At 60.6% G+C, this 24,337-nt stretch overlaps 10 protein-coding genes across 10 annotated transcripts; 4 read left to right on the top strand and 6 right to left on the bottom strand.

Annotated features, from left to right (window-relative positions):
- Window positions 1-1,936: 1,936 nt before the first annotated feature.
- On the top strand, window positions 1,937-5,791 carry SFL1 (Flocculation suppression protein). The gene is made up of 6 exons (XM_047987299.1): window positions 1,937-2,546; window positions 2,657-3,007; window positions 3,073-3,171; window positions 3,227-3,294; window positions 3,349-3,765; window positions 3,819-5,791. The coding sequence occupies exons 2-6, from the start codon at window positions 2,730-2,732 to the stop codon at window positions 4,628-4,630; spliced, it is 1,674 nt and encodes a 557-aa protein (XP_047843284.1). The 5' UTR covers window positions 1,937-2,546; window positions 2,657-2,729; the 3' UTR covers window positions 4,631-5,791.
- JDV02_005955 (uncharacterized protein) lies at window positions 5,138-6,319 on the bottom strand. The gene has a single exon (XM_047987300.1). The coding sequence runs from the start codon at window positions 5,976-5,978 to the stop codon at window positions 5,202-5,204; it is 777 nt and encodes a 258-aa protein (XP_047843285.1). The 5' UTR covers window positions 5,979-6,319; the 3' UTR covers window positions 5,138-5,201.
- Window positions 6,320-6,553: 234 nt separating this feature from the next.
- On the bottom strand, window positions 6,554-8,444 carry JDV02_005956 (uncharacterized protein). The gene has a single exon (XM_047987301.1). It carries the CDS (start codon window positions 8,265-8,267, stop codon window positions 6,894-6,896), a length of 1,374 nt encoding a protein of 457 aa, XP_047843286.1. The 5' UTR covers window positions 8,268-8,444; the 3' UTR covers window positions 6,554-6,893.
- Window positions 8,445-8,641: 197 nt separating this feature from the next.
- JDV02_005957 (uncharacterized protein) lies at window positions 8,642-10,965 on the bottom strand. Its single transcript, XM_047987302.1, has 3 exons — window positions 10,721-10,965; window positions 9,815-10,647; window positions 8,642-9,746 (listed from the first exon to the last, which is right to left on the bottom strand). The coding sequence occupies exons 1-3, from the start codon at window positions 10,857-10,859 to the stop codon at window positions 8,736-8,738; spliced, it is 1,983 nt and encodes a 660-aa protein (XP_047843287.1). The 5' UTR covers window positions 10,860-10,965; the 3' UTR covers window positions 8,642-8,735.
- A 327-nt stretch (window positions 10,966-11,292) lies between these two features.
- PEP12 (SNAP receptor) lies at window positions 11,293-12,682 on the top strand. Its single transcript, XM_047987303.1, has 2 exons — window positions 11,293-11,770; window positions 11,864-12,682. Exons 1-2 carry the CDS (start codon window positions 11,492-11,494, stop codon window positions 12,386-12,388), a joined length of 804 nt encoding a protein of 267 aa, XP_047843288.1. The 5' UTR covers window positions 11,293-11,491; the 3' UTR covers window positions 12,389-12,682.
- On the bottom strand, window positions 12,409-13,674 carry JDV02_005959 (uncharacterized protein; the record flags this gene model as incomplete). The annotated part of the gene is made up of 1 exon (XM_047987304.1): window positions 12,409-13,674. The coding sequence occupies one exon, from the start codon at window positions 13,672-13,674 to the stop codon at window positions 12,547-12,549; it is 1,128 nt and encodes a 375-aa protein (XP_047843289.1). The 3' UTR covers window positions 12,409-12,546.
- A 414-nt stretch (window positions 13,675-14,088) lies between these two features.
- JDV02_005960 (uncharacterized protein) lies at window positions 14,089-16,895 on the bottom strand. Its single transcript, XM_047987305.1, has 2 exons — window positions 15,995-16,895; window positions 14,089-15,934 (listed from the first exon to the last, which is right to left on the bottom strand). Exons 1-2 carry the CDS (start codon window positions 16,478-16,480, stop codon window positions 14,171-14,173), a joined length of 2,250 nt encoding a protein of 749 aa, XP_047843290.1. The 5' UTR covers window positions 16,481-16,895; the 3' UTR covers window positions 14,089-14,170.
- Window positions 16,896-17,066: 171 nt separating this feature from the next.
- Window positions 17,067-18,270, top strand: JDV02_005961 (uncharacterized protein; the record flags this gene model as incomplete). Its single annotated transcript, XM_047987306.1, has 1 exon — window positions 17,067-18,270. The coding sequence occupies exon 1, from the start codon at window positions 17,113-17,115 to the stop codon at window positions 18,268-18,270; it is 1,158 nt and encodes a 385-aa protein (XP_047843291.1). The 5' UTR covers window positions 17,067-17,112.
- A 581-nt stretch (window positions 18,271-18,851) lies between these two features.
- ALG11 (GDP-Man:Man(3)GlcNAc(2)-PP-dolichol alpha-1,2-mannosyltransferase) lies at window positions 18,852-21,186 on the top strand. The gene is made up of 4 exons (XM_047987307.1): window positions 18,852-19,477; window positions 19,534-19,669; window positions 19,737-20,724; window positions 20,778-21,186. The coding sequence occupies exons 1-4, from the start codon at window positions 19,128-19,130 to the stop codon at window positions 20,957-20,959; spliced, it is 1,656 nt and encodes a 551-aa protein (XP_047843292.1). The 5' UTR covers window positions 18,852-19,127; the 3' UTR covers window positions 20,960-21,186.
- JDV02_005963 (uncharacterized protein) lies at window positions 21,023-24,231 on the bottom strand. Its single transcript, XM_047987308.1, has 9 exons — window positions 23,478-24,231; window positions 23,241-23,425; window positions 22,898-23,161; window positions 22,779-22,839; window positions 22,602-22,703; window positions 22,497-22,545; window positions 22,387-22,442; window positions 21,781-22,321; window positions 21,023-21,691 (listed from the first exon to the last, which is right to left on the bottom strand). Exons 1-9 carry the CDS (start codon window positions 23,479-23,481, stop codon window positions 21,220-21,222), a joined length of 1,734 nt encoding a protein of 577 aa, XP_047843293.1. The 5' UTR covers window positions 23,482-24,231; the 3' UTR covers window positions 21,023-21,219.
- Between the last annotated feature and the right edge of the window lie 106 nt (window positions 24,232-24,337).

A 24,337-nucleotide genomic window follows, 5' to 3' on the forward strand; every position in this document is an offset into this window, starting at 1 on the left:
AGGGCAGCTCCGGCTAGAGCCGTCCGAGGAGAGTATTGGGGGCGGCCAGGCTACTAATCCCGTCACGTCACGTCAGACACGTACTTATGTACTTTGTAAATTCCTCCCGGAAAGGGATCTCCAGTCGGCGTTGGATATATTGATGCACTTTCGAGCCTCGTCTCGTCTGGCGCTGCCGGGCCGGCGCTCCCAGAAGCCCGTCACCCTATCACCTGCCCGAGCAGGGGCCCCCGCCTTGCCTTGCCTTGCCTTTGACACGTAAGTACGTACTTGGATCCGAGGACCAAAAGCCACAATGTACCTTACAGAGGTGCAGTACGTACTAACCTTTCATGGTGCGCTGGTGTTGCGCCTCTGCTGTCTGCATCAGCGTTCGGGCGCTGCTGCGCGCGCGCATGGTCCACGAGCCAATCTCCGCCACCGCGGCCAGGCTCCCCCGTTGTTCGCCCGTGCTTGCTGGCGTTGGATCAGACGGGATTTGTTCCAGGTTCTGGGGGTATACGCCAGAGGCAGCGCACCACCCTCTTTCCACGGCACAAGAGGCTGCTGCGTCCACTGGTGAGCACGCACGCACGCGCCCCCCCCCTTCCTGCGAGGTACTGCATGGCGACTGCTGACTGCAAAGTAGACAACTGTCAATGCCGCGGCATGCGCGCCCAGCGGCCATTGCGCGTCATGGGCGGACAGAGAGGCTGACGCGTACGAGGCTTTTCTCGCCCGTCCGTGGAGACTTGATGAACATGACTGTGCGGGACCCTTGCTTTTTAGTTTGTGATGCATCCAAGTATTCGTACAACATTGTATTGTACGAAATAGCCCATGGTAATAAGGCGTCCCAGACAAGCAAGAGTGTACTACAGGTAGGTAGGATGGTAGGTAACTTTGTAGGTACACGTATACCCACTGTACTGTGTCAGTTGGATTCTGAACCATGGCCACAGACCTGTCGGGCGGTTTTCTTTAGTACGTGGTCCGGCACCGTCAGTGGGTGAGACCTTCCAATTGGAAGGTTCGCAAAACCCCCAGTTTTAGTCTGAATCTGCACCGTTGTTCCACCTGCGCCTGCTGCTGCACCTGCTGCACCACCGCCCAGCCAGCTCCGACTCCAGCCCCAGCTGCCACCTGTGGAAACGTCTGTTCCACCAACCTCCTAAGGTATTCAAGGTCTGGAGGGTAGCTCCTGCCCTCGCCAGTGGCCAGCGCCCGCCCACAAGTGCAGCAGCCCCGTCACCCCACCCCCCTATAAGGTAAGGTACCCAGCTCCACCGTCTGCGCAGCCCAGCCATCCATGGCCAGACAGCTCCCAAGGAAGGCCCATAAAAACAAGGAGAGAGGAACCTGAACCTACCTAGGAGATGGAGGCCAGGCCAACCCAGGTAGGTGTGTCCGCGTTAGTAGTTACCTGTGCTCTGGGAACTGCTTGCCGCCAACCAGAGTCCCTTTCTCCACTGCTCGGTGCTCGTGCTGCTGCTCATGGCATGGATGCTGGTGCTTCCCCGTCCTCGTAGTGGTGCTGCAGCTGGAGCTTATCTCGACGAAACTGGTCCAGCGGGAAAGCAGCAACCTGTCGCTGCTCGTCGATTCGTCACTCCTCCTCCACCACCCTCCCATTCCCGCCATCCCCTCTGCTCTCCCCTCCTGTCCTGTCTGCTGCTGCTGCTGCTGCTGCTGCTCGACTCGGTATAGCAACTGCTGCTGCGCTGTGTTCGCCGTCTCCGCACATCCATCCGCCACCTGCCCTCCCCTCTCAGGACGGACGACGACCACCACAAGTGCTCCAACCCTCCTCCTTTTGGGTGCGCCTCCCGCCCACTTCGTCCAGCCCAGCCCAGCCCGGCCAGCCAGCCAGCCCGGCCCATACCCTACTTACCTTCCCATCCACCACCACTACTACCACCACCACCACCACCATCCCGATTCCCCGTCCCCCATCCACCCCCAATCTCTCCGCTTGCGCCCGCACTCTCAATCCAGCAACCGCCGCCTTCGCAGCTGCGTCCGCTGCCTCCCCGGGAAATTTGCCTGCGCTTTTCGCTGTCTCCGGCAGAAAAACGGGGGTTCATGCCTCGACATAGGTAATCGCAAGACCATCATCCATCCAAAATTCGTCCCAGATACAACGACACGTCCCCCCAACCTCCGGCATCGATCATCGTCATCGCATCAGCCACCCGCACCCATTGTGCTGGCAGTGCTACCTTGGGGACCTGCTACCTACCCAGCGCACAGGCTCCGCTCGTTGCTGACACAGCACCTCGTTGCGCGCACCTCCTCCCAGACTCGGCCGACTTGCGCCCGCAACACCAGCTCTTCTAGAAGCCGAACTCCCAGGGAAGCCTCTGCGAACCACACGCGAGCGCCCGCGAGCCTGACGCTGCACTGCGCCCGAGTCTTGGCCTCCGTCCGGATATCTTCTTGCCATTGCCATTGTCTCCTTCGTCTGCAACGCCTCGGCGCGGTCCCCTCCCCGCCCCCCCTGCCTATTGCGCGCCCCCGCCCACCTCCTCGTCGCCTCCGAACGGGCAGCTGCGCACAGTGGATATGAGGTGAGCCCTCGCTTGTCGCACCACCGCGATCGCCGTAACGGCGCATTCAACCTCCCATCTCGTCACCGTTCCAGGGTCGCTAGATCACTGACGTGATTGGCATCCCGCAGCGCACTCGGCCGCGACGCCTGAGCTTCCTAGACCGTCCCGAACCCTCCGCTGCGCATTCGGCACACAGAGTCAATGGGTGCCCGCGTCGTTCCAGTCTCCGCGCCAGCCGCCAGCATGTCCTCGACCGGCCACGGGGGTGATTCCATGGACATCACCTCCCCGTCCAACAAGATGTCTCCCACGAACAATGAACCCAACGGAAAGCCCGTCGCGCAGGCGCAGGCCAGCAACTCGTCGCCACCCGAGCAATCTCCATCGGGCTCCTCGAGCATGCCAGCCCCTCCGCCTGCTGCTGCCGCCGTGCACCAGCCAAAGATTGTCCAAACCGCCTTTATACACAAGCTTTATAAGTGAGAAACGCCTCGTCGACCTGGCGTTGATACACTTTGGCACTACTGACACGGTTTCAAACCAGCATGCTCGAGGACAATAGCATCCAGCACTTGATATCGTGGTCTGCCAATGCCGAGAGCTTCGTAATGTCCCCCTCGGCCGACTTTTCCAAGGTCTTATCGTACGCCATCCTAATTCTGCGACGACTCAAGTCATTCTCTCACCCTTATTGACAGGCAATACTTCAAACACACCAACATCTCATCGTTCGTTCGCCAGTTGAACATGTATGGATTTCACAAAGGTGAGCTGTGAGAATCACGAACCGTGGCCTTGCCCACCTGACCGTCATTTGTAGAACGCGACGTCTTTCACACGGGAAACCCAGATACCACGCTGTGGGAATTCAAGCATGGAAATGGAAACTTCAAACGGGGTGACCTGATGGGTCTGCGCGAGATCAAACGCCGCGCAAGTCGACATGCGCTCGTTCACAGGGAAAGCAACTATCCCAAGCAGTCCTCGTCGCAGCCCGGCACGCCGGCCGAGCCGGCTCCGCCACCAGCCGAAGGTTCGGAGGCGAGGCTGGCCCACCTCGAGCACTCCCTTTATGACTTGAGCAGTCGCCTTCAGCGCAGCGAAGAAAACGCTCATTATATGCATGTCAAGAACCAAGCGGCCATGGACACAATCAACAGACTGCTCCACTTCAATCAGGAACTCTCACGAGCAGTCCTGTCACTCGTCCCGGCCGAGAGCCCCGCGCACCGTGATGGTAAGCCCTAGACCCAGCCCATGTTGATGACTAGCGGCTAACGCGCGATCCAGTTGTGGCATTGCAAGGCGAGATGCAAAGACAGTCCGACGTGTTGCGAACATTTGACGAATCGCATGAAGCACCGTATACCAGCAGACAACAGTACTTCGGCACAGTCGAAAACGCGCCTGTGTCGCCCAGGCAGCTGCCGCAGGACGATGCCAGGCGGCAAGGGGGTCTCACGGTGCCACAGCCTCGCGGCCAGCCACTTTACCGGCCAACGGTGCCGTCCAGCCTATCTATTGGCGCGCGACGTTATGGCTCCATTGGCGGCGGGAGTACAACACAGTCGTCGCCACTGCGAAATGCCGCGCCCCCGCCGCCTCCGGCTCCGCATCCCCTCTCCAACGTGGAACCACATCCCGCCAGCCTCGGCCGACGACATACCGCTGCCGACATTCGCGCACATGGCTGGCAACCGGGTCCCTCTCCGTTCTCGGCGTCGAACCCGCCGTCAGCTCCCTGGCCTTCGTCCCCCAGTCGCGTGCCTCAAGAGGATCAGAGGATACGGGAATCCTTGTCCACATACTCGCTGCAGGCGGCATCGCATCCACACTCACTGTCTCGCCCAACCACTCCACCACCAGGGCCTCATGTCGCAAATGGAGGAGGCAACAACGGAGCGGACACCTTCGGCACGTGGTCCTGGGGCGCGGCAGTTAACAGAGATGGGAAAGGACTAGGACTCAAGGACTCATCGGCACCTCCGACGCGGAGGGGTAGCATGGCCCATATTCTGAACCCCAGCGATACGGCCGAACGATCCGACGAGGACGAGGACCCGCGAGGAGACGATGATCGGAAACGGAAACGGATGCAATAGTCGTCGTGTCTCTTCCAGATGGCACCAAGCCAGGGTGGCGCACGAGGGTCAAAAATATAGCTACGATCGGGGCGTCGACGTGGATCTCATAGCTTGAAGCGGCTGCGATTTTTTTGGTTTTGTTTTGGATACTCCACTCGCGAGACGTGCTTTGGTGCTGTCTCGGTACCCAGGATGCGTTGGAAAAAGGATATATTTACAAGCACAATCACGATGACATACGGGTCAAGGTAGGCTCGAGTTGGACGAGAGAAAGACCATCTATCCATCGCTGGCCTGGTCGCCGTCTTGGGGCGGGGCGGAGGAGCCTAGGGTGGCAAGTGTTTTGCAGGTATGGCTCCGGGGAGGCGGTCCGTCGGTTGGGGCGCCTGGATGCGCTCTGTATCGCCTCTCGCTTAATATGCCGGCCGGGTCCTCTTATGGAGCGATTCAGGTTGCAGGGCGCAAAATTGAATCGTATTGAGGATCACCAAGAACACACGCGCCGCTCTGCTCTGGTGGTGAATGTGGCAATCGACCGCGGTGCGATGTGAGTAATGTCAGAGATGACGTTTTACCTCGGGACATATGTTCATGGCTCTGACTCTCCATTTTTTCTCTTACTTTTCCCCTTGTTCTTCTCCTTCTTCTTTCTCTTGACCTCGCTCTTGTATCCCTGCGCTATGGGTGCGTCAATGGGCAGGCTCTCGCTTAGAGCCACAACGGTACCGCCAGAGCCCGGCTGCCTTTCCCCAGCGGAGTAGGACTCATCCGGTGCAGCGTCTCGCGCCGCCTTCGCAGCCTCGGCGTCGGGCTGTGGCGGCTCTCTACGCGGGCGCTTCCGCTTGCCAAGCGCGGTGCGCCCCTCATCTTCATCGCTCTCGCTCTCGACGGTCGCCCTGTGTCGCCCGGCCGCTCGAGCGCCAGCAGCACCAGCATTGGCAGTCGCGCCGCCGCCGTGCCTCCCTTGCAGCCTACCCCTGAGCATGCGGTCCGCTTTGCTGTTGCCCGTGACCACCGGCAAGGTGCCCGCGGCGGTCTTCTTGTCCGGGACGTAGCCGGCGCCGGCGTTGGGGTTGGCGCCAGCGACGAGGCGGTCGTCGTCGTCGTCGTCGTCATCGTTGGCGTTGGCGTTGACGGTGTTTTTTTGCGCGGGTCCCCTTCTTGCGGCAGCGAGTTGCTGCTGCGCCGTGGTAGATGAGGAGGAGGAGGAGCCGGGACGAGCAGGAGGAGGGGTATTCTGCGTGCTGAGGAGGGTTGAGCGCAGGGCGGACTGCTTGGCGAGGAGGAGGTTGAGGCGGTTGGAGAGGACGGCGTGGTCGGGGGCGACGGGGAGGGGGGCCGGCGGGGGAGGCTTTGACGGTGCCATTTGTGTCGAGCGGGTGGTGTTTGCTTCGGAATGGAGTCCTCTCTCTCTCTCTCTCTCTCTCTCTTTGGGGGTACGAGACCCACCCTCTCCCCGACGGAGGCCGTCCTCGGATCTCGAGATGACACACAGCTGCACGACGCGCGCGATTGATCGTTTTCAGGCTGCAGCAACAGCGAAGCTGCTTGGGCTCTGCAGGATCGGGGGACGCGGGCTGTTCAAGACGGATTCGCGGTGTTTGTGGCGGTAGGAGTAGAGACGACCCGGGTCGTGTCCTGGCCGGCACCCAGGACGGTTACGTATGATGCTTTTTGCTGCGTGGTGGTGGGTGTGTTGTGTTGCTGTGAGGTCCAAAACACGAAAGTTGTCGGGCGGGCGTAGAACATCTTAGTTCTTCTCCCGAACCAAAACAAAAAAAAAACGTGGGGGTGGGTCTTGTCACCGTGGCCGCGGCCTACCTTATTACGTAGCTGCCGAGCCCGCCGCAGGGGTGGTGGTACGTCGTGCATAAGCTGGACATACTCCATGTGCGCAACTACTAATGCATCATATTCTGTATTGGACAAGACGACCGTACACTCATGCCTGAATTAAAGGTAGCTAACCACCTAGAGATTTGATCCGCATCGCCTCGCGCAGCTACCGAGTCATCGCGCTTCACGTAAGTCGCCAATGCGCAGAAAACCCGTTCGGGTCCTATTCCGATGCTTTGTATTAAGTTTACGTACTGAGCCGGCCGGTATTGACAGCTCACGCATTGGCTCCGACTATAAGCCGATGCGGTATAGGAAAAATATCTAGGCCCCGTCGTCGTCGTGCGTGCTTCGTCTTTGCTCTCTCCTTGTCTATTATTTTGGTATCATGTCGTCATAGAAATTCCGGAACCCCTTGCCCTTCGCCAGGAGCTCAAAACTGGCTTCACGTATGCTCGTGGGCACCGTCACCCGTCGGTCGCAGGTTCAAGACGTACGGCAGCGCGTCTGGGTCCTCCCTCGTGGCGAGCCGAATGACGGAACCGGAGTCGCTGCTCGACGCCTTGGACCGCAGGCTAGGCGAGCTCGGGCTGTGATTGAGTGAAAAGGGCCGCCTCGTCTGTGCGAAGCTGTTGCCACTGGATTTGCGCGACAGCGAGCGCAACCCCCCCGTCCGCCTACTCCCCGGCGTGTTCGGCGCCGTGCGGAAGCTCCACGCATACGCCGACGCGTTGGCCCTGCCCGACTTGGGCGCTGATCCTCTACTACTCACGCTTCGTGGGTGGGAGACGCTACTCCTCGGCGAGGGCGGCGTCGGGTCCATGGGCGCATCATTGTCAATGTCGCTCTCTGATGGCCTCGGGCCCCATTCATCGTCTTCGTCCTCGTCGCCTCCGGCGCCACTGGCACTTTTCGAGTCTAGCGCATCCAGGTCGAGCGGCTGCATGGCCCGCAGCAGCTCAGCAAAGAGGTGCATAGTCTCGCGAAACCGCGCATTGGAAATCGGCCGGTTCGAAAAGCGCGCGTATTCAAACTGGGAGAGAAAATCGGTGGCAACCTGGCCCATGTTGACCACACCAAGCCCCGCCAGGTGCTCCATGTAGTCTCTCAGGCTCATGTGTGGCTGCCGCTGCAAGAGAGCCGTGGCCTCGGGGTCCAGCATGGGTGGATCGCTCTGTGACTCCGGGTCTGTCGGTGCCATGGTCAAAGCCTTGGCTTCGATGAGGTTGGGCAGCTCGGAAAGCACGGTGCTATACTGCAAGTCTGGCAAATCGGGCGAGTTGGGCGACGCCCATCCGTAGTGCTCGATATCGCCCCAAACGGCGCGACGCCGCGGCGGCAACGGGTAGACCGTCTCGTCGGAAGCCCGCTTTCCTCCCGCAGAGCCGTTGATGCCTCCTCGCCGGGTTTCAGCGCCGCCTTCGCGGTACGCCGATTCGTGCGGATGTCCCTCGTCATCGCGACCCTGCACCCGAGGGCGTGCGGCGAAGGCGACTGTAGCGCTGCGATTGAGCCCCGCGGCAACCATCTTGTACACAGCATCCTTGACGTCGCCCTTGTCGATGGGAACCCATGTCTTGGGGATCGCGGCGAGTGCCAGTTTGTTGATGTAGAGACGCAGTATGTAGACGAAGACGACGACGGTGATGGTCACGACGTAAGAGATGGTCACAATCAGGACGTTGTATCGTTGATCGTTGGCAATGGACCGATCTATGGCGTCGGCAGGGGTGATGAGCAACAGGCCTAGCAGCACGACGTAAAGGAATAGGTAGATCGACCCATAGGCGAGACGCGAGAAGAGGCGTCGCGACTGCATCGTCGTGGCTGAGCGGGCGAGCGGTCGGTCGGTCGGTTGGTCGGTTCCGCTCCTACTCAGCGGCCGCGCCCTCGATGATTTGCGCAGTTGGCTGCTTGCAGTAGATTCATCATGACGGGCGGAAGGGCATGCTGTCGGCGCGCGTGAGCGACGTGGACGGGAAGGGAGGAGATGGAGAGACGAAGTTTGAAAAAGGGACCAGCGCCCGGGGGTAGGGGAGCAAGCTGGCTGGAGTGACGTACGGTGGAGCCTCGGTAGGTCTGCCGCACTCCAACAACAGCGGGCACTAGCGCGCAAGCATCCATGTCCACGTGTGCCATCAACTACAACACATACAGCAACATCAATCATTGCATTGCCATGGTTCTGACAAAGTCAAAGTATTCTATTCTGCGGTCCATTCCTTGGTATCGTGATACATTACATTGTACAGCACGCAGATGCCTACATAGCTAGGCGCTGACGTAGCTACCGCACCTGCTCCATCTCCGGCCGCGTTTGCTCTCTCCTTTGCGGTCTCCTCACCTCCGGCTTCTTCTTCTCTTCAGAAGCTTTGCTGCGGCTGCTGACCGCTTCCTTGGCCTTAGGCTCGACCGCCCTCGGCTGGGCGGCGGCCTCCTTGGCCAGCCGCACGTCGCCAAGCGAGAGCCTCAGGTCGTTGCTGTAAGGCTCAAACTTGGTCACGACTTGGTCCAGTCCCGTCCGCAGCGCATCCAACACCTGGTCGACTTCGGGCGTCTCCTTCACACCCGCAGTATCCGTCCAATGCGCGGGAAAATGCGCCTTCAGCGCCTCCAGCTTTCGAATTACAGACGTCAGCGTCCGCACTATACTCGCCACATCGCGGTGGACGTTGCCAAACTGGTCCTCTCCGAGGCTGTGGACGGCAAGTTGGCACAGGGCCTGCGTCGCATGCACGTACAGCATCGGCTCTGCAAACGGCGCGCCGAGGGCCGCGGCCGCGAAGCGAGTGCGGAAGCTGTGGCTCAACAGCGCACCGACCCCATCGAGTTTCATCACACGCGCCGTCCACTGATCCAACTCGCCGCGCAAGTGCTCCGGTGATAGTGCCTCTTGTTGCTCCTTGGTCAGAACTCGGTCCTTGGCCGTCTTCCACGTCTTCTTAGCCAGTGGGCTGAGTTCAGACACGGGGGACGTCCCCGGGCTCCGCGCAATATGATCGATGGCCTTCTCTACTAGTCCCGAGGCTTGGCTTCTCTTGCTGAATATGGGATCTTCTCGTAGAGGGGCCGAGGATCGCTGCTTTGGCGCCACGGTTATCGCTTCGCTAGCAGACACAGCAGCCGGCACCTTTCCGTACTCGTCGACGCGCGTCTCGATGCTCTTGAGCAGACCCATGCAAATCGCGTACACCTGCGCCCACATCGGTCCATCCTTGCGGTCGATATCACAGTAAATGGCTTGCCTACGGGTCTCGAAATCTTGCGCAATGAGCGCCAACTCCCACATGGCAAATGACTATTGGTTTGTTAGTGAGATGACTTGAGCAGGAGAGATACGCATGCTGAGCTCGTAGCTTCACTTGCCTGAATAGAAAGCTTTTTGCTCTTCAGCCCATTGAGCAAGCTCCCGTTGGGATCTTTGGACTCGGACGTCAACGGCTTGCCGTTCTTCAGGGGCGTCTTGACCATGAAAATTGAGAAGGCCGTATTCCCTACGGCCCATAAGAAGTTGAGGAGGGTCCCTGCATATACGCAGCGTGCAAGGAGGTATAGGTCAATGGGCCACGACGGAGGGAGCATGCTCGTTCTGGGCAAGTTGTAGAAAGGGCGGAGCAGCGCCAAGGTCCAACCCCAGGCGAACGACCGAAGGACGACATGGTAGAGGCATAATGCCGCGGCCACCGAGAAGGCAGCCCTCCTGAAACAGCGGCCTAGCAAGGCGGGAACCTGTAGAAGCACGGCCTGGAAAGGCATGGACAGAACGCCCAGCTTCTTGCCCGACTCTCCCGCCTTCGGCTTGGTCGGCAAGTTCAGGTCGAGCCGGTCCAAGTCATACCGGTAGTGGATGATCGTCTGCACCAGGGCGCAAGCGCCGAGATAGCAGGCCAGAAACAGCGGGCGCTCGTTGAGCCTGGCTCGGTCGCCGGTGAAGTAGGTGATCCAGCGCAGGTTGGACGAATCGGCCATGGAGAAGAGGAAGACGGGGCAGAATATGGAGCTCGAGACGCCATACCACAGGCCCGTCTCGTATGTCTGCAGGCTCAGCAGTGTGGAGCCAAGCGTTTGCAGACCCGACTCGGTCGTCCTAAGGCCGACATGATAGTGGGCGATTCGCAGTACGAGGATGGCCAGGCCGCACGAGAAGATGATGGCGGTTCGGATGCCGGCGGGGCCGATGGGAAACCAGGACCAAAAGTCTGTAACAGTGAGGATGCGCGGTCAGAAGCTAGTCCGTCCAATGCTGGCATGTTCGGGAGAAGAGATGCTCACAGGAATTCCAGCTGGTGAGGAGCAGGGCTTCAATGTATGAGACGGCGAGGAGGATGGTGGCCGTCGAGGAGAAGCGCCGGTGCAAAGCCGGCTGCAGGGTGTCCTTGTAGGAAGCCCGTCGAGCTGGAGGGCCGGCCATGTCCACGGGCGCCTCGTGATGCTGGGCTGGCGGTGGAGGGAGAGGTTGGTCGACGCTCGACGGATGGCAAGTGCAAGTGCAGGATCCTAGCAGGGCAGTACGTAAATAATGAAAATCCACCAGCACGGCAACCAGCTCGGCGGGTTTAGGGCGACGCGACGGGGCGCCGCTGGCTTTGCGATTGCAGGGGTTGGCTGGAGCTACCGCAGGTGTGATCACGTGGCGATAGTAGACGGCGAGACGGATGACGGGCAGGCAAGACAGGACCTCTTTGGCCCTGTGACGACGCCCCGCTGATGATTGGTGGACATGCAGAGGGGTTCCGTCACCCAGCGCTGCCGAATGCGCTGTGGGGGTTGGGAATTAGTGGTGCCTGCGACGCCAATTACGGGACAGTTGCGTCCTACAGCGCCATCGGCGTCAGCGGTTGCGCCAACCTTCCCGCCGCTTTACGCATCTGCCTCATGCATCTTCCCCAACCGCCCACCTGTTCGCCGCCCACGACATCCTCCTCCGTGCGCGCCCCCTTTACCCTCGCGCCTCGACAACCGTGAGACACTCATTTATCAAGACCTTCTTCCCCGAAACATCCAGAGAACGGCCGCAGGGCCCCCTTCGCGCTCGTCGCAGCCATGTCGTACGACCAGCTCTCCAGCCTCGAGTCGGGCAACCGCCGCGGCGGCTACACCGACGACCCAGCATTCCAAGACCTCCAGTACGAGCTCAAGGGCAAGCTGCAGTCGCTGCTGAGCGGCAACCGCAAGCTCGCCAATGATGTCAACGTCCTCGGCACGAAGAAGGATACGCCGCGCCTACGCGAGCGTGTGCACAGCAGTATGGAGAAGTCGCGCGAGCTGTGCCGCGAGATTGGCGAGGGCGTCAAGCGTCTGCAGTCGTGGGACGAGCTATCTGTAAGAACCTGGCCCGGCTCTGGGCGCGAACGCCATTCGCGCTTATCGCAATTCTTGCAAAAGACGAGAGCACGACGCTGACCCACCGCACAGAAGCAGCAAAAGTACGAGCAGACCAAGGTCTCGAGCGACTTCCAGGCCGCCTTGCAGGAATTTCAAGGTCTCCAGCGCAAGGCACTCGAGAAAGAAAAGGCGTCCGTCTCGGCTGCGCGCGCCGCGCACGATGCAGAGGCAGGCCATGCCGAGGGTCAGGGCGGCGCGCCGCTCGAGCAACTCCAGCAGCAGCAGCAGGTCTCGCAGCTGGCCCCGCAGGACGAGGTCGACTTCCAGGAAAGCCTCATCATCGAGCGGGAAGAGGAGATTCGGAACATCGAACAGGGCGTTGGCGACCTGAACGTGCTGTTCCGACAGGTGGCGCAGATTGTCGACGAGCAAGACGTCGGCATCCGCACCATCGCCGACAACGTGGAGAATGTGCAGGACAATACTCGCCAGGCCGACATCGAGACCCGGCAGGCCGCCCGATATCAAAAGGCAGCGCGCAACAAGAGCTGCTGCCTGCTCCTCATCCTCGCCGTCATTCTCACGATTGTCATTTTGGCCATTGTCCTGGGTTAGCCGTGGTGCGCTGCTTCAGCCAGAGCCTCTTTGTCTATTTCATTACAGCAAACCGCGTGGGCGTTTGTAGGAGTTCTATATGTATACAGCATGATGAGTATGTACACGAGGGTCGGGCCCTCCGTCGAGACGACCAATCCGCATTGCGCAATGCAAGCCTATTCACTTCTTTCTGATGGACTTTTTGTCATGGCGCCACGTAGATACGGCAGCGCCGGCGCTGCCTTGGGCCCTAGCTTGAGCTTGGGTGCCGGTTTCGGCACGAGCCTTTGAATAATGGATTCGTTGACATCGTTGAGGCCAAACGTCGTGACCCAGTAGAGGAAGATGGCGCTGGGCAGGTCGGCGAAGACTATTGGGAAGAGGGGCACGAGTAGGAGCGTCCTGCCAATGGCGGTTTGTATCCTCGTGATAGGCGCGACACGAGCGCCGGACCTGTCGATGGAGAGCAGCGCGCGAAGTTGTTCCTTGGACAGGCGTCCCCACGAGGTGCGGGCCAACAGAGCTGAGCACAGCAGCGGTAGGACGTAGTAGGGGTCCATGGCGGTCAGGTCCGCAAACCAGAGGCAGCCGCCTTGGGCGAGGGACTGGTCGAACAGGCCAGTCGAGTCGGAGAGGGCGGCGGAGACGCGCTCAACATTGGCAAGGCCCATCTGATGGCTGAGCCAGCCCATGGGGGCACCGCACAGCCTGCGCAGGGCCTCGGAGACAACGACGAAGGGCACCATGCTGAGGAACGGGGCAAGCGTCTTCCAGCGCTGGACGCCCCAGGCCTTGTAGATGCGGCGGCGCGACCGCTCCGTCAGGCCAGCGACGCGGAGTCTCCATGTCCGCTCCACGGCCTCGAGACTCCTCCCGCCTCCGGCACCCGTGGCGGTCGGGGGCGCGGCGGCAGGCACAGAAGCGGCGTGGCGCGAGGCCCACGCGGAGACGAGGGGGTTCAGCTCGGCGCGGCGGACGACGAGGCGGCGCGTGTAGTGCTGGATGGGGAGGCGGAAAGTGAGGTTGACGCCGACGGCGACGAGCGGGATGGCCAGGTACCAGGGGAGGCCGGCGGCGTGGTGCAGCGCGCTGACGCCGTCGGCGGTCCAGACGACGGCGTCGCCGAGGGCGCTGAGGTGGACGTGCCGCCGGCTGCCAGCGATGCTCGTCGTCGGCGTCGGCGTCGAGGGGGAGCAGCGGCGGCACGGGCGTCGTGGTGATGATGAGACGATGGCGGCGCGTCTGGCGGCCGGCGCGAGGCTGGCGCTGGCGGGGACTGCCGCGGCGCGGAGTGGCGAAAGCATTGCGGTGCGCGCGCGCGCCTCCCTCGGGAGGGATGGATTGGAGAGCTTGGGGGCCGATTGATGATGGTGTGCGTGAATGGGATGAGGTCACCGCTCGCGATGTGAATGAGGGAGAGCTCTTGTCTGTCACTGCAAGTTTTGGCGGCGAGCAGCTCATGTGGGTCCTCCGACCGCGGATGGCAAGCCAGCAAGCCGCGATAACCGTACGCTGTATATACGAAGTAGGCACGCACTGAAAGGGTAATCATTGCTTACCTTGATGGTATAAGACAAGTTACGAAGATCATATACGCCCATGTTTGAAAAAGCAAGCAGTGTGATGGAGCTGCGAGTCTAGAAATATTTTGTTGGGCAACGAGACAAACTGTCAACCCATGAAGCATTCGAGGATTCGCCAATGCTTCAAGTTTCAAAGCCCTGCAAAAAATGCCTAATATTTCACTTAGGAGGCATCAATCCGGCTTCTATTTGAAAATGCCCTGGGCAGTCTTCTCGGTCAAAAAATGTCCATGTCGGTCCCGTCATCCCAGTCAGGCCAGTCCATCAGTATGTCGTCGACAGTGTATTCATCCCTTTCCCAGTCAGCAGCCACACTCTCCTCCAGTTCGCCCTCAGCGAACAAAGTCTGAGTTCTTTCGATTTCCAAAGTCGTGATATGAGCATCGCCTCCTTGCTGCAACGCTCTGTCCTCTGCCGCCTCTTCCCGACCACCTCCAAGACGCATGGTCCTGGCCACAGCTCCATCTCCTCCAGAAGCCGTTAGTTGATGCCCAGCCGCAATGTCGGACGCAAAGTGCTCGACGTTAGGCTGCCAAGCTCTGGTCTCATCCATGTGCAAAACGTTCCAATCCAGGCCATCTTCACGCGCCATCGCTCGCTCCTCCAGCAATCTCCCCCGATGGGCAGCTGCCTTGGCGGCCAGCTCATTCAACCGCCGCCACTGTGCGTCCCGCTTCGCCCCGTCGGGGAGGCCCTCGAAGAGCCCCCGTGCGAGCCCCCATGCCCGCTCAGAAGCCGGTGTCCATGGCATCTGGCACAGCTGGACGAAGACGAATCCAACAGCCCGCCACGGGAAGCGTCCCTGGAGCTGCCATCGCCACCTCTGCCAGGCCGGGTTGGCCCCCAGTTCTCGCATGGCATCAATGACGGCCACGTTCAACTCGAGTAACTGGCTCGATTCATGCGCCGGGGCCCCTGAATCTGTGGAGAACGTGCGCAGATGCTGTCGGTAGATTTCTCGTTCCAATTTCGCAAGGGCCAGACCAGTGATGGTTTGCAGAAACGACACAAATGCATCCTCCGAACGAGGATCTAATGGACACACGCCCTCGATTCTTGTCCTTGCGTCGTTTACTATTCGCAGCTGCATAGGTAGTGTGTCGTCGGGTCGGCCACGAAGAGCTCTGCGAAGTCGCCAAATTTCGCAACGGACGATCGCCAGTGTCGTTGGTGTTTGCCGCAACTCTCCGCCAGCAAAGGTAGCACCAGAAGTGTCGGGAATCTTATCATCATCAACATTGCTCGGGATTCGAGTGGTGAACCCAGCTTCCGAAATGCCAGTCCCAGGCAGACCCGGCTCCATGCCTCGGCACTCGATGAAGCAAATGTGCCACCACAGCCGTCTTCTTGTTTCTATCTCGACACCCGCGGCCTTGTTTGGCTGTTTCCCATCGAGTTCGTCTTTATGCAGTCCCATAGATGTCGCAATTCTCACAAGGGCACCTGTCACTGTCGACGCCAGCTGTGAGGCCCCAATATACGGAAGGATGGACAGATAGATGGCTAGCGCCTGGACGACCGCGACATCCCTAGTTGTCGCAAACTGCGCGCGACCGAGGCTTCTTTCCACGCCCAGCCGGAAGCGGGCCATCATCTCGGTTCGGGAGATCCGGAAGGCATCTGACACTTCATTCTGGCCCAGCGAGACGATGGCAGCGAGGCAGACGGAAAGCAACATGGCCTCGATACCTGGGCCGAGAGCGTCGAGCTTACCCTTGGTCTCGCTGATGATGCGCCCTACGCTCGGCCCGTGGAGTACCTTGATGAAGGGATCGACGTTGCGTACGAACGTGTTCCAGAGGAAGGGTATTTGAGAAGGTAACGGGTACAGGTCTTCGTCGGTCGTAGATGCGCATGAGATGCCCAGCAGGTATCCGTGGCAGTGATCCGGCGCAGACCAGTTGTCTGTGGAGCTGCGCTGCCGCACTGCTATCTCGGGCTCCTCTGAGCCATCCTGTATGGCCTGAAATATGTGCTCAACCTGGACGGAAGCTTAGCAACGGAGCCCTACTACAGCATGGAATCAATGTTCCCTACTCACCTCGTCGCAAAAGATGGACCAGAAGCCTCTGTCCACACGCGGTCGCCCACCCTGGTCAACCACGAGCCTACCAAAGTCCTCATACATTTCATCCGTGCCTAACAAGGGGTTCCTCTCCGCTGATGCCGACGATCCGGAAGACAGCGCCCCCAGCTGTTGCTGCCAGGCCGGCGGCAAGCTCCCGTCTTCGAGCTGGCCACTGAGCTCCGTGACGAGGTCTTCCAGTCGTCGCAGCCGGCCGAGTAGCTCTGCTTGCCGGTTTGACGACGAAGCACTGGCAGAAAAGGCACCCGTGTGATCTCGACTGCGGCGCGGGAGGCGGCCGGTCACGGGGAAGTGGCACTCGGCGCCATTGCGGACGCAGTTGGCGCAAGGGTCGCGGCGGTCACACTTGACCTTGCGGCGACGACAGGTGACACAGCTCCATATCTTGAGGCCGTCCTGGTCTCTGTCGGTGGCGACAAGCCGTGGCTGATGCGATCCCATATGGTGCTGCAACGCCGTGTGTTGGCGGATGCGCTGTCCGGTTTTCGGAAGCGGCCGAGTCGCTGGATGGGTGCGTGGTGCTGTGTATCCCGCTTGGCTCGCGAATCACGTCCGCTCCCGGTCAAAGCAGCTGCACTATGAGGTAACCGCCTTGGGAGCTATCGGGGCGAGTGTGATGTTGTTGTTGACCCAACGTACTGACAGTGGTCTTTGGGACCCTGCGAGTGAGGCGAAGGGTCGTCGGCGGCGGGTGAACGATTGATGGGAATCATGGGATGCGCCGAAGTGGGGCGCGGCTCGGACACGGAGTTCGGCCCTGGTTCTGGACTTCGGTCGGCCCACATCCGGCCGAGCCCGTCGCCCGAGGGACCATCGTGCGTCGGCTGAGTGACGCCAAACAATGCGCGACGGCCTCGGACCAAGGCATCGAGATCGGGGGGGGGGGGCGGGAAGTACTCCAAGAGTCGACGGAGCAATAGAGTCAGTTCCCTGCCCACTCACTGCCCCTTCCCTTCCAACTTCTTGTGCATGTCCCCCATTTGATGGTATAAGACGCTCCGGGGCCCGCGTACCATCTCGTCGCACACCTCACGCCACAGAACGACTGCTCGACCCCCCCAGAGCCGCAAACAATGACCCAAACAGTCGTAATCCTCGGTGCAGGCTGGGCCGGCCTGCCACTCGCCCACAAGCTGCTTAAACACACGGCGCCCAAGACGGCCCTCAAAGTCATCCTCGTCACGCCCAACAGCAGCTTTTTCTGGAATATTGCGGCAGCACGCGGCCTCATCCCGGGCGAGATACCTGACAAGCACCTTTTCCTCCCCATTGCCCCGGGATTCGGCAGGTATCCGCCGAAGACCTTTGAGCTGGTGCTCGGTCGCGCAGAGAACATCGACGAGTCGGCCAATACTGTCAAGGTCATCACCAACGCCGGCAAGGCACAGGAAATCCCTTATACGCAGCTGGTCATCGCCACGGGTTCGAGGATCAGCAGCGAACTGCCACTAAAGCCTCTCGGCAACGACCGGGTTACCCTTGACGCGTGGCACGCTCTGCAGAGGCGCGTGGGCGATGCCAAGTCCATCGTCGTCGCCGGTGCTGGGCCCAACGGGGTTGAAGTCGCGGGCGAGCTCGCCGCCAAATACGGGTCGGCAAAAACCATCACTCTCATCGTCAGCGGCAACAGGCCCCTGGAAGGTGGCGGGTATGGCCTCAAAACCTCGCTCATTGCTACCGTCGACAGCGATCTGCAGCAGCTCGGCGTCCGGCTTGTTCGCAACGCGCGCGTCGTGAGTGACGAGGCGGACTCCAACGACAAGGGACGCCGGATATTGACTCTGTCAAACGGCTCGACATTCAAGACCGACTGCTACCTGCCGCTTCACGGCGTGCGAGTCAACACGTCCTTTGTACCACCACACATGCTCGACGAATGCGGCAACGTCAAGCAGGACCCAAGCCTGCGCGTCGCCGGTACGCGCAACGTGTGGGCGCTCGGCGACGTGGGCGACACGGAAACCAAGCAGCTCACGGTGACGGATGACCAAGTCATCCACGTGGCGGCGGCCCTAGACTCGACGCTGACGGGATCCGGGTCCGTGGCGCCGTACTCGCCCCTGGGGAAACCCATGCTCTTCCTGGCGATGGGCAGGAAGTATGCAACAGGCCAAACTGGAGGGTGGAGGATCTGGGGACCCTTGGTGGCCTGGGTCAAGGGCAGGAAGCTGTTTGTGGACACTGCCGAGGCATACGTCGAGGGGACGCGACTGAGGCATGCGGCCATGTAGAGACGCGCTCGGCCGGCCTGGCAGGCAAAGGGGCAGGAAAGGTACTGCGATGAGGGAGGTTGGCTCTGGTCCCGGCGCTGGGCCCGAGGTCGGTCGGCTTGTTGGTGGTCGTGACGGGCCGCAGCGCGATCTGCCGATGCCGGTTGGATACCGGGATCGACCAAGACCCACGAACGAAGTAGGTAGTACTAGTACTACAGATGGATGTGTGTGGGTGAAGAAGTATTGTGCCTGCCACGGGATACCCAACAGGTAGATTCATGCAGAACCGGCCACATGGCCTGACCCTCATGTGGCCACATTGGTAGCTGTGGTTGCAGCTCCCAGCTGCATGCGAGTGCGCGAGAGTGCATGCATGCAGTGGAGACGCAGCACCCTGAGCCAACCTAGGTGGTACGTCCCTAGGAGGGTGCATGACGCCACGTGACGCGCGCCCTGCCTGAACCACGGAGTGGAGGCCAGGTGCTTCAAGCCACAGGGCGCTCTGGACCCTCTGGTCCCCTGCCTGCTGAGCCCCCCTCCCCCCCGTTTTAGCACGCCTTGTTGGCCTCAGCACGGGCAGTCTCCCGTTGACTCGACAGCAACTGGCCAACTTCACGGACGGACCACCTGAGCTGTCAGCTCCACGTCGAGCCCACGACGACACAGCTGCTCCTCCAACTTCCAACCTTACTCCTCCTTTCGTCCTCCTCCCCAGTCAGTCGCTGCCGGCCGGCCCTCAAGTCTTCACTTCACCTCTCGGTCGCAATGACCAAACCGTCGAGCTCGCTGTGGTGCCTGATATGAGGCACTGGAAGTAATTCCTTCGTACCGCATCAGCACTGGAGAGCATCGCACCGTCGTTACACCTTCCAACCATGGCCGCCGACACCTGCGCCGCGCCCGACGGCAGCAAGCCGTTTTCGTTTGGCCTCGAGCCTCGTACCCTCGCGTTCGTCGTCGTCCTCATCTCCTCGACTCCGTTTCTCCTCGTCTTCGTCCTCCCCCGAATCCTTGCCCGCATCGGCCAGGCCCTCGGCTGGACCCTCCGCAAGCGCACGGATGGCCGGCGATCTCTACTCTTGTCGCTCATGCAAGACGACGACAACAAGCGTGACGGTCAAGCGGACAAGAGACAAGCCCAGGAGGCCGGCGCCGGTGTGCTCAGTGGAGTCGATATACAGCAGCAGGACTGGAACGGCATCGTCGGCTTCTTCCACCCATTTTGGTACGTGCCATCCGCTCTCGATCCACCACGCCAGGTTCTCCGCTGACAAATTCCAGCAATGCCGGAGGCGGTGGTGAGCGCGTTCTGTGGGCTGCCATTCGTGCAACACAAATCCGCTGGCCCAAGGCCAAGTGTGTCGTCTATACCGGCGATCACGACGTGAACAAGGATGCCATACTGCACCGCATCGAAGTGAGCCAGGCCCATGCGCCCCCTCCCCCCAAGGTTTTGCAAACGAAGTACTAACGGGCACCCTCAGAGCCGATTCAACATCCATCTCCACCCACCAACCATTACATTTCTCTACCTATCCAAGAGGCATTGGGTCTTGGCTTCGACATGGCCTCACTTCACCCTCCTTGGCCAGTCGTTGGGCTCCATGATCCTTGCCTGGGACGCCTTCTCGCTACTCGTTCCAGACATCTTCATCGACACTATGGGCTACGCCTTCGCTCTCGGCCTCTCGAAGTTCCTGTTTCCTAGCGTGCCGACCGGCGCCTACGTCCACTACCCAACCATCTCTACCGACATGCTCGCCTCCCTGGACCCTACGTCTTCGGTCGGCTCTCTGGGTGTCAACGCCGGCAAGGGCACGGGCAGCCGCGGCATGGCCAAGAGGGCATATTGGGAGCTGTTCGCCAAGATCTATTCATGGGTCGGCTCCTCCATCGATGTCGTCATGACCAACTCGACGTGGACTCAGGCACACGTCAAGAGCCTGTGGGGTCCGTGGCGTGAGGAGAAGGAAAAGACGCACCCAATAGCTGTCGTCTATCCTCCGTGTGCCGTCAGTGAACTCGAAAACGAGGTCGAGGTATCAGAGGCGAGCGAGAAAAGGCGCGAGCCCGTGCTCGTCTATATTGCCCAGTTTCGTCCCGAGAAAAACCACCAGCTCATCCTGCAGTCCTTTGCCGAGTTCCTCAGGACCAAGACCAAGGCCGCGCAGTCGGCCCGCCTGGTCCTCATTGGCAGCGTGCGAGATGACCAGGACTCCAAGAAAGTGTATCAGCTGCGGCTGTTGGTTAATGAGCTCGGCATTAAGGATCGCGTCGAGTTTCACCTGGACGCGTCTTGGCCCGAGATTTTAGAATGGCTGTGTAGGGCTTCGGTGGGCGTCAACGGCATGTGGAACGAGCACTTTGGCATCGGCGTGGTCGAGTACCAAGCCGCGGGCCTCATTTCTGTTGTGCACGACAGCGGCGGACCCAAGCTGGACATTGTCGTCGACGTGGACGGCGAGCCGACAGGTAAGCGCTTCGTGCCCAGCTTCGCGAAAATGGCCAACGACTGACATTTATAGGTTACCACGCTACGTCTGCGGAAGAGTTCGCGGCGGGCTACGAAAAGGCCCTCTCTCATCCCAACCCCTTGCAGGTGCGAAAGCGAGCCCGCGCCTCGGCCAAGAGGTTCACCGAAGAGGAGTTTGCCAAGAAGTGGCTGGCCGAGATGGATTGGCTCGTTGCTCTACGGACGAGGCGATAGGTGGGAGGCGGTCAGGCACAACGGCATAGATGTAGACCAAAGATACCCCCATCTTTCCTTTAGCGGGATCGTGTTTATAGACATTTTCGAGGCTCCGTGTGTCCGGACAGTGCAGATGGACGACCAGAGAGGGTATGCGACGGACGTAATGCAAACGCTCTTGGTTCAATTGTCCCAGTCCAGATCATGCGCGTGAGTGTGCGTCTCTACTGTGTATATACATGTGCAAGGAAATGCCCCTTTGTCTACAAAGGAGTCGTCTAGATGGTCAAGCCGGCGCTGTTGCGCTGCCTCGGCTCGCTCGCCGCCTCAAACGTCCCATCATCGAGCACCTTAATACCTTGCACGGCGCTGAGCCCCTCACCGACGTAGGTCAGGTTGTGGCCCCTCGCGGCCAGAGACGCGGCGGTCCCGTTGCCAAACTTGTACTCGAGCAAGACGGTGTTAGGCATGAGCTGGTCGTGCATGCGGGGCTCGGCGAGGGCCTCGCGCATGGACATGGCGTGCTCGAGGACGTGCCACAGCGCCGCGGCGGTGGCGGTGATGATGCGCGAGCCGCCGGCGGCGCCGACTGTGGCGACGAGGCGGCCTCCGCGCCGCGGGTCCGAGACGATGACGGGCGTGACGGACGAGAGGGGCCGCTTGCCCGGCCGGATGTAGTTGGCCTCGGAGGGCTGGAAGCCGAACTCGTTGGGCACACCGGGGATGGAGAAGTCGTTCATCTCGTTGTTGCTGGGGAAGAGCCTGGGTTAGCTAGGGCAGGGGTAATGGGGGGGGTGGGGGGGGAAACTCCAGGGAGCTTGTTCAATTAAAGTACTTACAGGATGACGCCCGATGTAGGGTCCATGATCTGCGCGCCAAAGAGGAGGTTGATGGTCGTGGTTAGCGACGTGGCCATGCCAGAGGCGTCGGCCGTGACGATGTGCGACGTGCCGTGCCCATCAGGCGCGTACATGTCGGACGGGTCGTACGCCTCGACGGGCTGCGTGTGGTCGTCGGAGATGTTGTCGCGGATGCGCCGGGCGTTGACCTCGCTGAGCATGCGGTCCTCGAAGGCGCGCACGCCGTCCACGTAGTCCGGGTCGCCGAGCTCGACGCGGGAGCCGTACGCGAAGCGCATGGCCTCGGCGAAGCGGTGCGCCGTGAGGTTCACGTCGCCGCCGCGGTCCGGCAGGTCAAACTGCTCCATCGTCTTGAGGATGTTGAGGCACACGGCGCCGCTGGCGGGCGCGCCCACCGTGTGCAGGTCGACGCCGCGGTAGCGCACCGACTTGACGGGCCGCGAGAGGACCTCGTAGGACGACAGGTCGTCGAGCGTCATGCTGCCGTTGGTCTGCTGGATGTACTTGACCATGGCCTCGGCTTGGAGCAGCGAGTTTTAGTTACCACAGCTGCGATGTTTGGATATCGGGGGTGGCCTTTCTCACCGATCTCGCCCTTGTAAAACGCGTCTCCTCCTTGCTCCGCAATCTTTTGGAGAGTACTTGCCAAAAGGTCAGTCTGCGCAATGTGGTTTGAGACTTGTTGGGTTACTCACTCGGCATATCGCTTCCGGACCATGATGTCGCCTTCACCCAGCAACGTCCCTGTAACAAATTCAGCGCGTGGACAGCATTGCATTAAGCTGCAAATAAATCCGTACCGTTGGGCGCAAAGTCCTGCGCAAAGCTGGGGTCCTGGCTCAAGTAGTTGAATTCCCTGCCAGCGACGCCACTCTTCATGTACCCGACCGTGTCGCTCGTTACTGCAGCGTTTAGCATGCGGTCGCAAGATAAAGACGAGACGGTGTCTTAGGGGACTATGGATAGTAGTGACAAACCTTTGAAGCCGTTTCTCGCGACATGAATGGCGCCTTGCATGACGGTCGTCCAGGGGAGCACCTGCCGCCTCGTTGTCAGCCAGCCTTGGGACGTCATGTGAAACATGGGCAAGACTTACACCGTATTTCTTATGGATGTACTCCAGGCCGCGGACCTCGCTGGGCACGCCGACCGCTAGGCCGCCGACGATGCTCCCGTTCACGTTGCCCTGATACATGTCTTGGTGGGCCGCGGCGGGAGCAGCCTCCCGAAAGTCAACGGCCTCGTAGTTGCCGTGGGCGTCGCGGATCATGGCGAAGCCGCCGCCACCGATGCCTGAGTGATACATGCCGATGACGCCGACGCAGAACGTCGTGCCGACCAAGGCGTCGGCAGCATTGCCCTGCGAGCGGAGGTCAGTCACTTCCAAACATTCGACGTGGCCAGGGAGCGGCCCCCGCCCGCGTCCATGGACGACATACGCCTCTAGCCATCAGGTCTCTTCCTATCGCGCTGCACTCGGCGGCCTCGCTGGCTACGGCGCCAAGGGACCCATGAGAGTCCGGGCTGAGAACGATCTCGGGAACGGCGCGAGCAGTGACGGCAACATGGTGAAGTGAGATGGCCAGGAGCAGCCTTAGTGCATGGGGCCAGGTGCCGGAGAGTCCTACAATGCGTCGTGAGTGAAGGGAAGTGCGCCGGATCGGTGGCTGACCTACTCATGTCGTCGGAGCCCCGGGGGCCGTCATGAACGGCTCACCGTCGGTCGCGTGTCGGGTCGTCGGCGCTGGTTCGGAGGCTCGGCTTCAGGGTGTGTCACTAATCAAGACAGACGACCACAGGGTATAGAAGAACAAACAAACATGCCCCTTGTGCACAGAAGATACGGCAAAGAATAGACGCTAACACAACTGCTGCGACCGGGTGCACCTGAACGAGTGTCCCGCGAGACGCTTGACGAGTGGTATCGTGAAAGAGTGATGAGTGAGCGGCGTCGGCGCGGCAGTGCCAGTCGTTTTACACACGGTACCTAATAAGTATAAGCAAGGTAACACACGGGCTGTCCGTGGACATCAAAGCCCCCATGTGGAGCTGCGCAATCGGCGGCGGACCACGATGGCCGTGTGACTTCGATTTTAGCCCCCGCCACATCTGTCTGTGATTACGGGATCCCGACGTGTTGGGCTGTTAGTTATGCCTGTACTATGAGGTGCTGGTGACCCGACTCGTTGGCGCTCGCCCAGGTTTGTTCGGCCCAGCGGGCTGGATGGCAGTCACAGGGGCGTGTGACCCGCTGCCAGGGGGGTTGACGCCAGGCCGTATAAAGGACGAGCTACCTTACTAGGTAAGTTAGTAGTTATCTCTGAACAGCTTCACGGATTTTCAAACTCCATGGTTGGACACGGTCTCGAGTGGGCACGCGGGCAAGCCGCCCAGGGGAGGTGTCTCAGCGGAAAGGTGCGCCTAGGTACTGAGGTTACTGGTGTAGAACCCTTCCAGCGTGTGCCGCCCACAAATTCCAGGTTGGCGGGCACCCAAAAGGGACGGATAGCGTGCGATTCCCCTGCAGTCCACACCA

Source organism: Purpureocillium takamizusanense, chromosome 5 (genome assembly GCF_022605165.1).
Source record: "Purpureocillium takamizusanense chromosome 5, complete sequence".
Taxonomy (NCBI): domain Eukaryota; kingdom Fungi; phylum Ascomycota; class Sordariomycetes; order Hypocreales; family Ophiocordycipitaceae; genus Purpureocillium; species Purpureocillium takamizusanense.

Coding starts and splice junctions, on each gene's coding strand:
- ALG11 (XM_047987307.1), top strand. CDS start 19,128: ATGGCCGCCGACACCTGCGCCGCGCCCGACGGCAGCAAGCCGTTTTCG. Junction 19,478..19,533: donor GGCTTCTTCCACCCATTTTG/GTACGTGCCATC, acceptor GACAAATTCCAG/CAATGCCGGAGGCGGTGGTG. Junction 20,725..20,777: donor CGTGGACGGCGAGCCGACAG/GTAAGCGCTTCG, acceptor TGACATTTATAG/GTTACCACGCTACGTCTGCG.
- PEP12 (XM_047987303.1), top strand. CDS start 11,492: ATGTCGTACGACCAGCTCTCCAGCCTCGAGTCGGGCAACCGCCGCGGC. Junction 11,771..11,863: donor AGTCGTGGGACGAGCTATCT/GTAAGAACCTGG, acceptor CCCACCGCACAG/AAGCAGCAAAAGTACGAGCA.
- JDV02_005963 (XM_047987308.1), bottom strand. Junction 23,162..23,240: donor GAGACCTGATGGCTAGAGGC/GTATGTCGTCCA, acceptor CTCCGCTCGCAG/GGCAATGCTGCCGACGCCTT. Junction 21,692..21,780: donor CCTACATCGGGCGTCATCCT/GTAAGTACTTTA, acceptor GCTCTTCCCCAG/CAACAACGAGATGAACGACT.
- JDV02_005955 (XM_047987300.1), bottom strand. CDS start 5,978: ATGGCACCGTCAAAGCCTCCCCCGCCGGCCCCCCTCCCCGTCGCCCCC.
- JDV02_005957 (XM_047987302.1), bottom strand. CDS start 10,859: ATGGCCGGCCCTCCAGCTCGACGGGCTTCCTACAAGGACACCCTGCAG. Junction 10,648..10,720: donor CCTCACCAGCTGGAATTCCT/GTGAGCATCTCT, acceptor TCACTGTTACAG/ACTTTTGGTCCTGGTTTCCC. Junction 9,747..9,814: donor GCAAAAAGCTTTCTATTCAG/GCAAGTGAAGCT, acceptor ACAAACCAATAG/TCATTTGCCATGTGGGAGTT.
- JDV02_005956 (XM_047987301.1), bottom strand. CDS start 8,267: ATGCAGTCGCGACGCCTCTTCTCGCGTCTCGCCTATGGGTCGATCTAC.
- SFL1 (XM_047987299.1), top strand. CDS start 2,730: ATGGGTGCCCGCGTCGTTCCAGTCTCCGCGCCAGCCGCCAGCATGTCC. Junction 3,008..3,072: donor TTTATACACAAGCTTTATAA/GTGAGAAACGCC, acceptor GTTTCAAACCAG/CATGCTCGAGGACAATAGCA. Junction 3,172..3,226: donor GACTTTTCCAAGGTCTTATC/GTACGCCATCCT, acceptor CCTTATTGACAG/GCAATACTTCAAACACACCA.
- JDV02_005960 (XM_047987305.1), bottom strand. CDS start 16,480: ATGGGATCGCATCAGCCACGGCTTGTCGCCACCGACAGAGACCAGGAC. Junction 15,935..15,994: donor GGTCCATCTTTTGCGACGAG/GTGAGTAGGGAA, acceptor GCTTCCGTCCAG/GTTGAGCACATATTTCAGGC.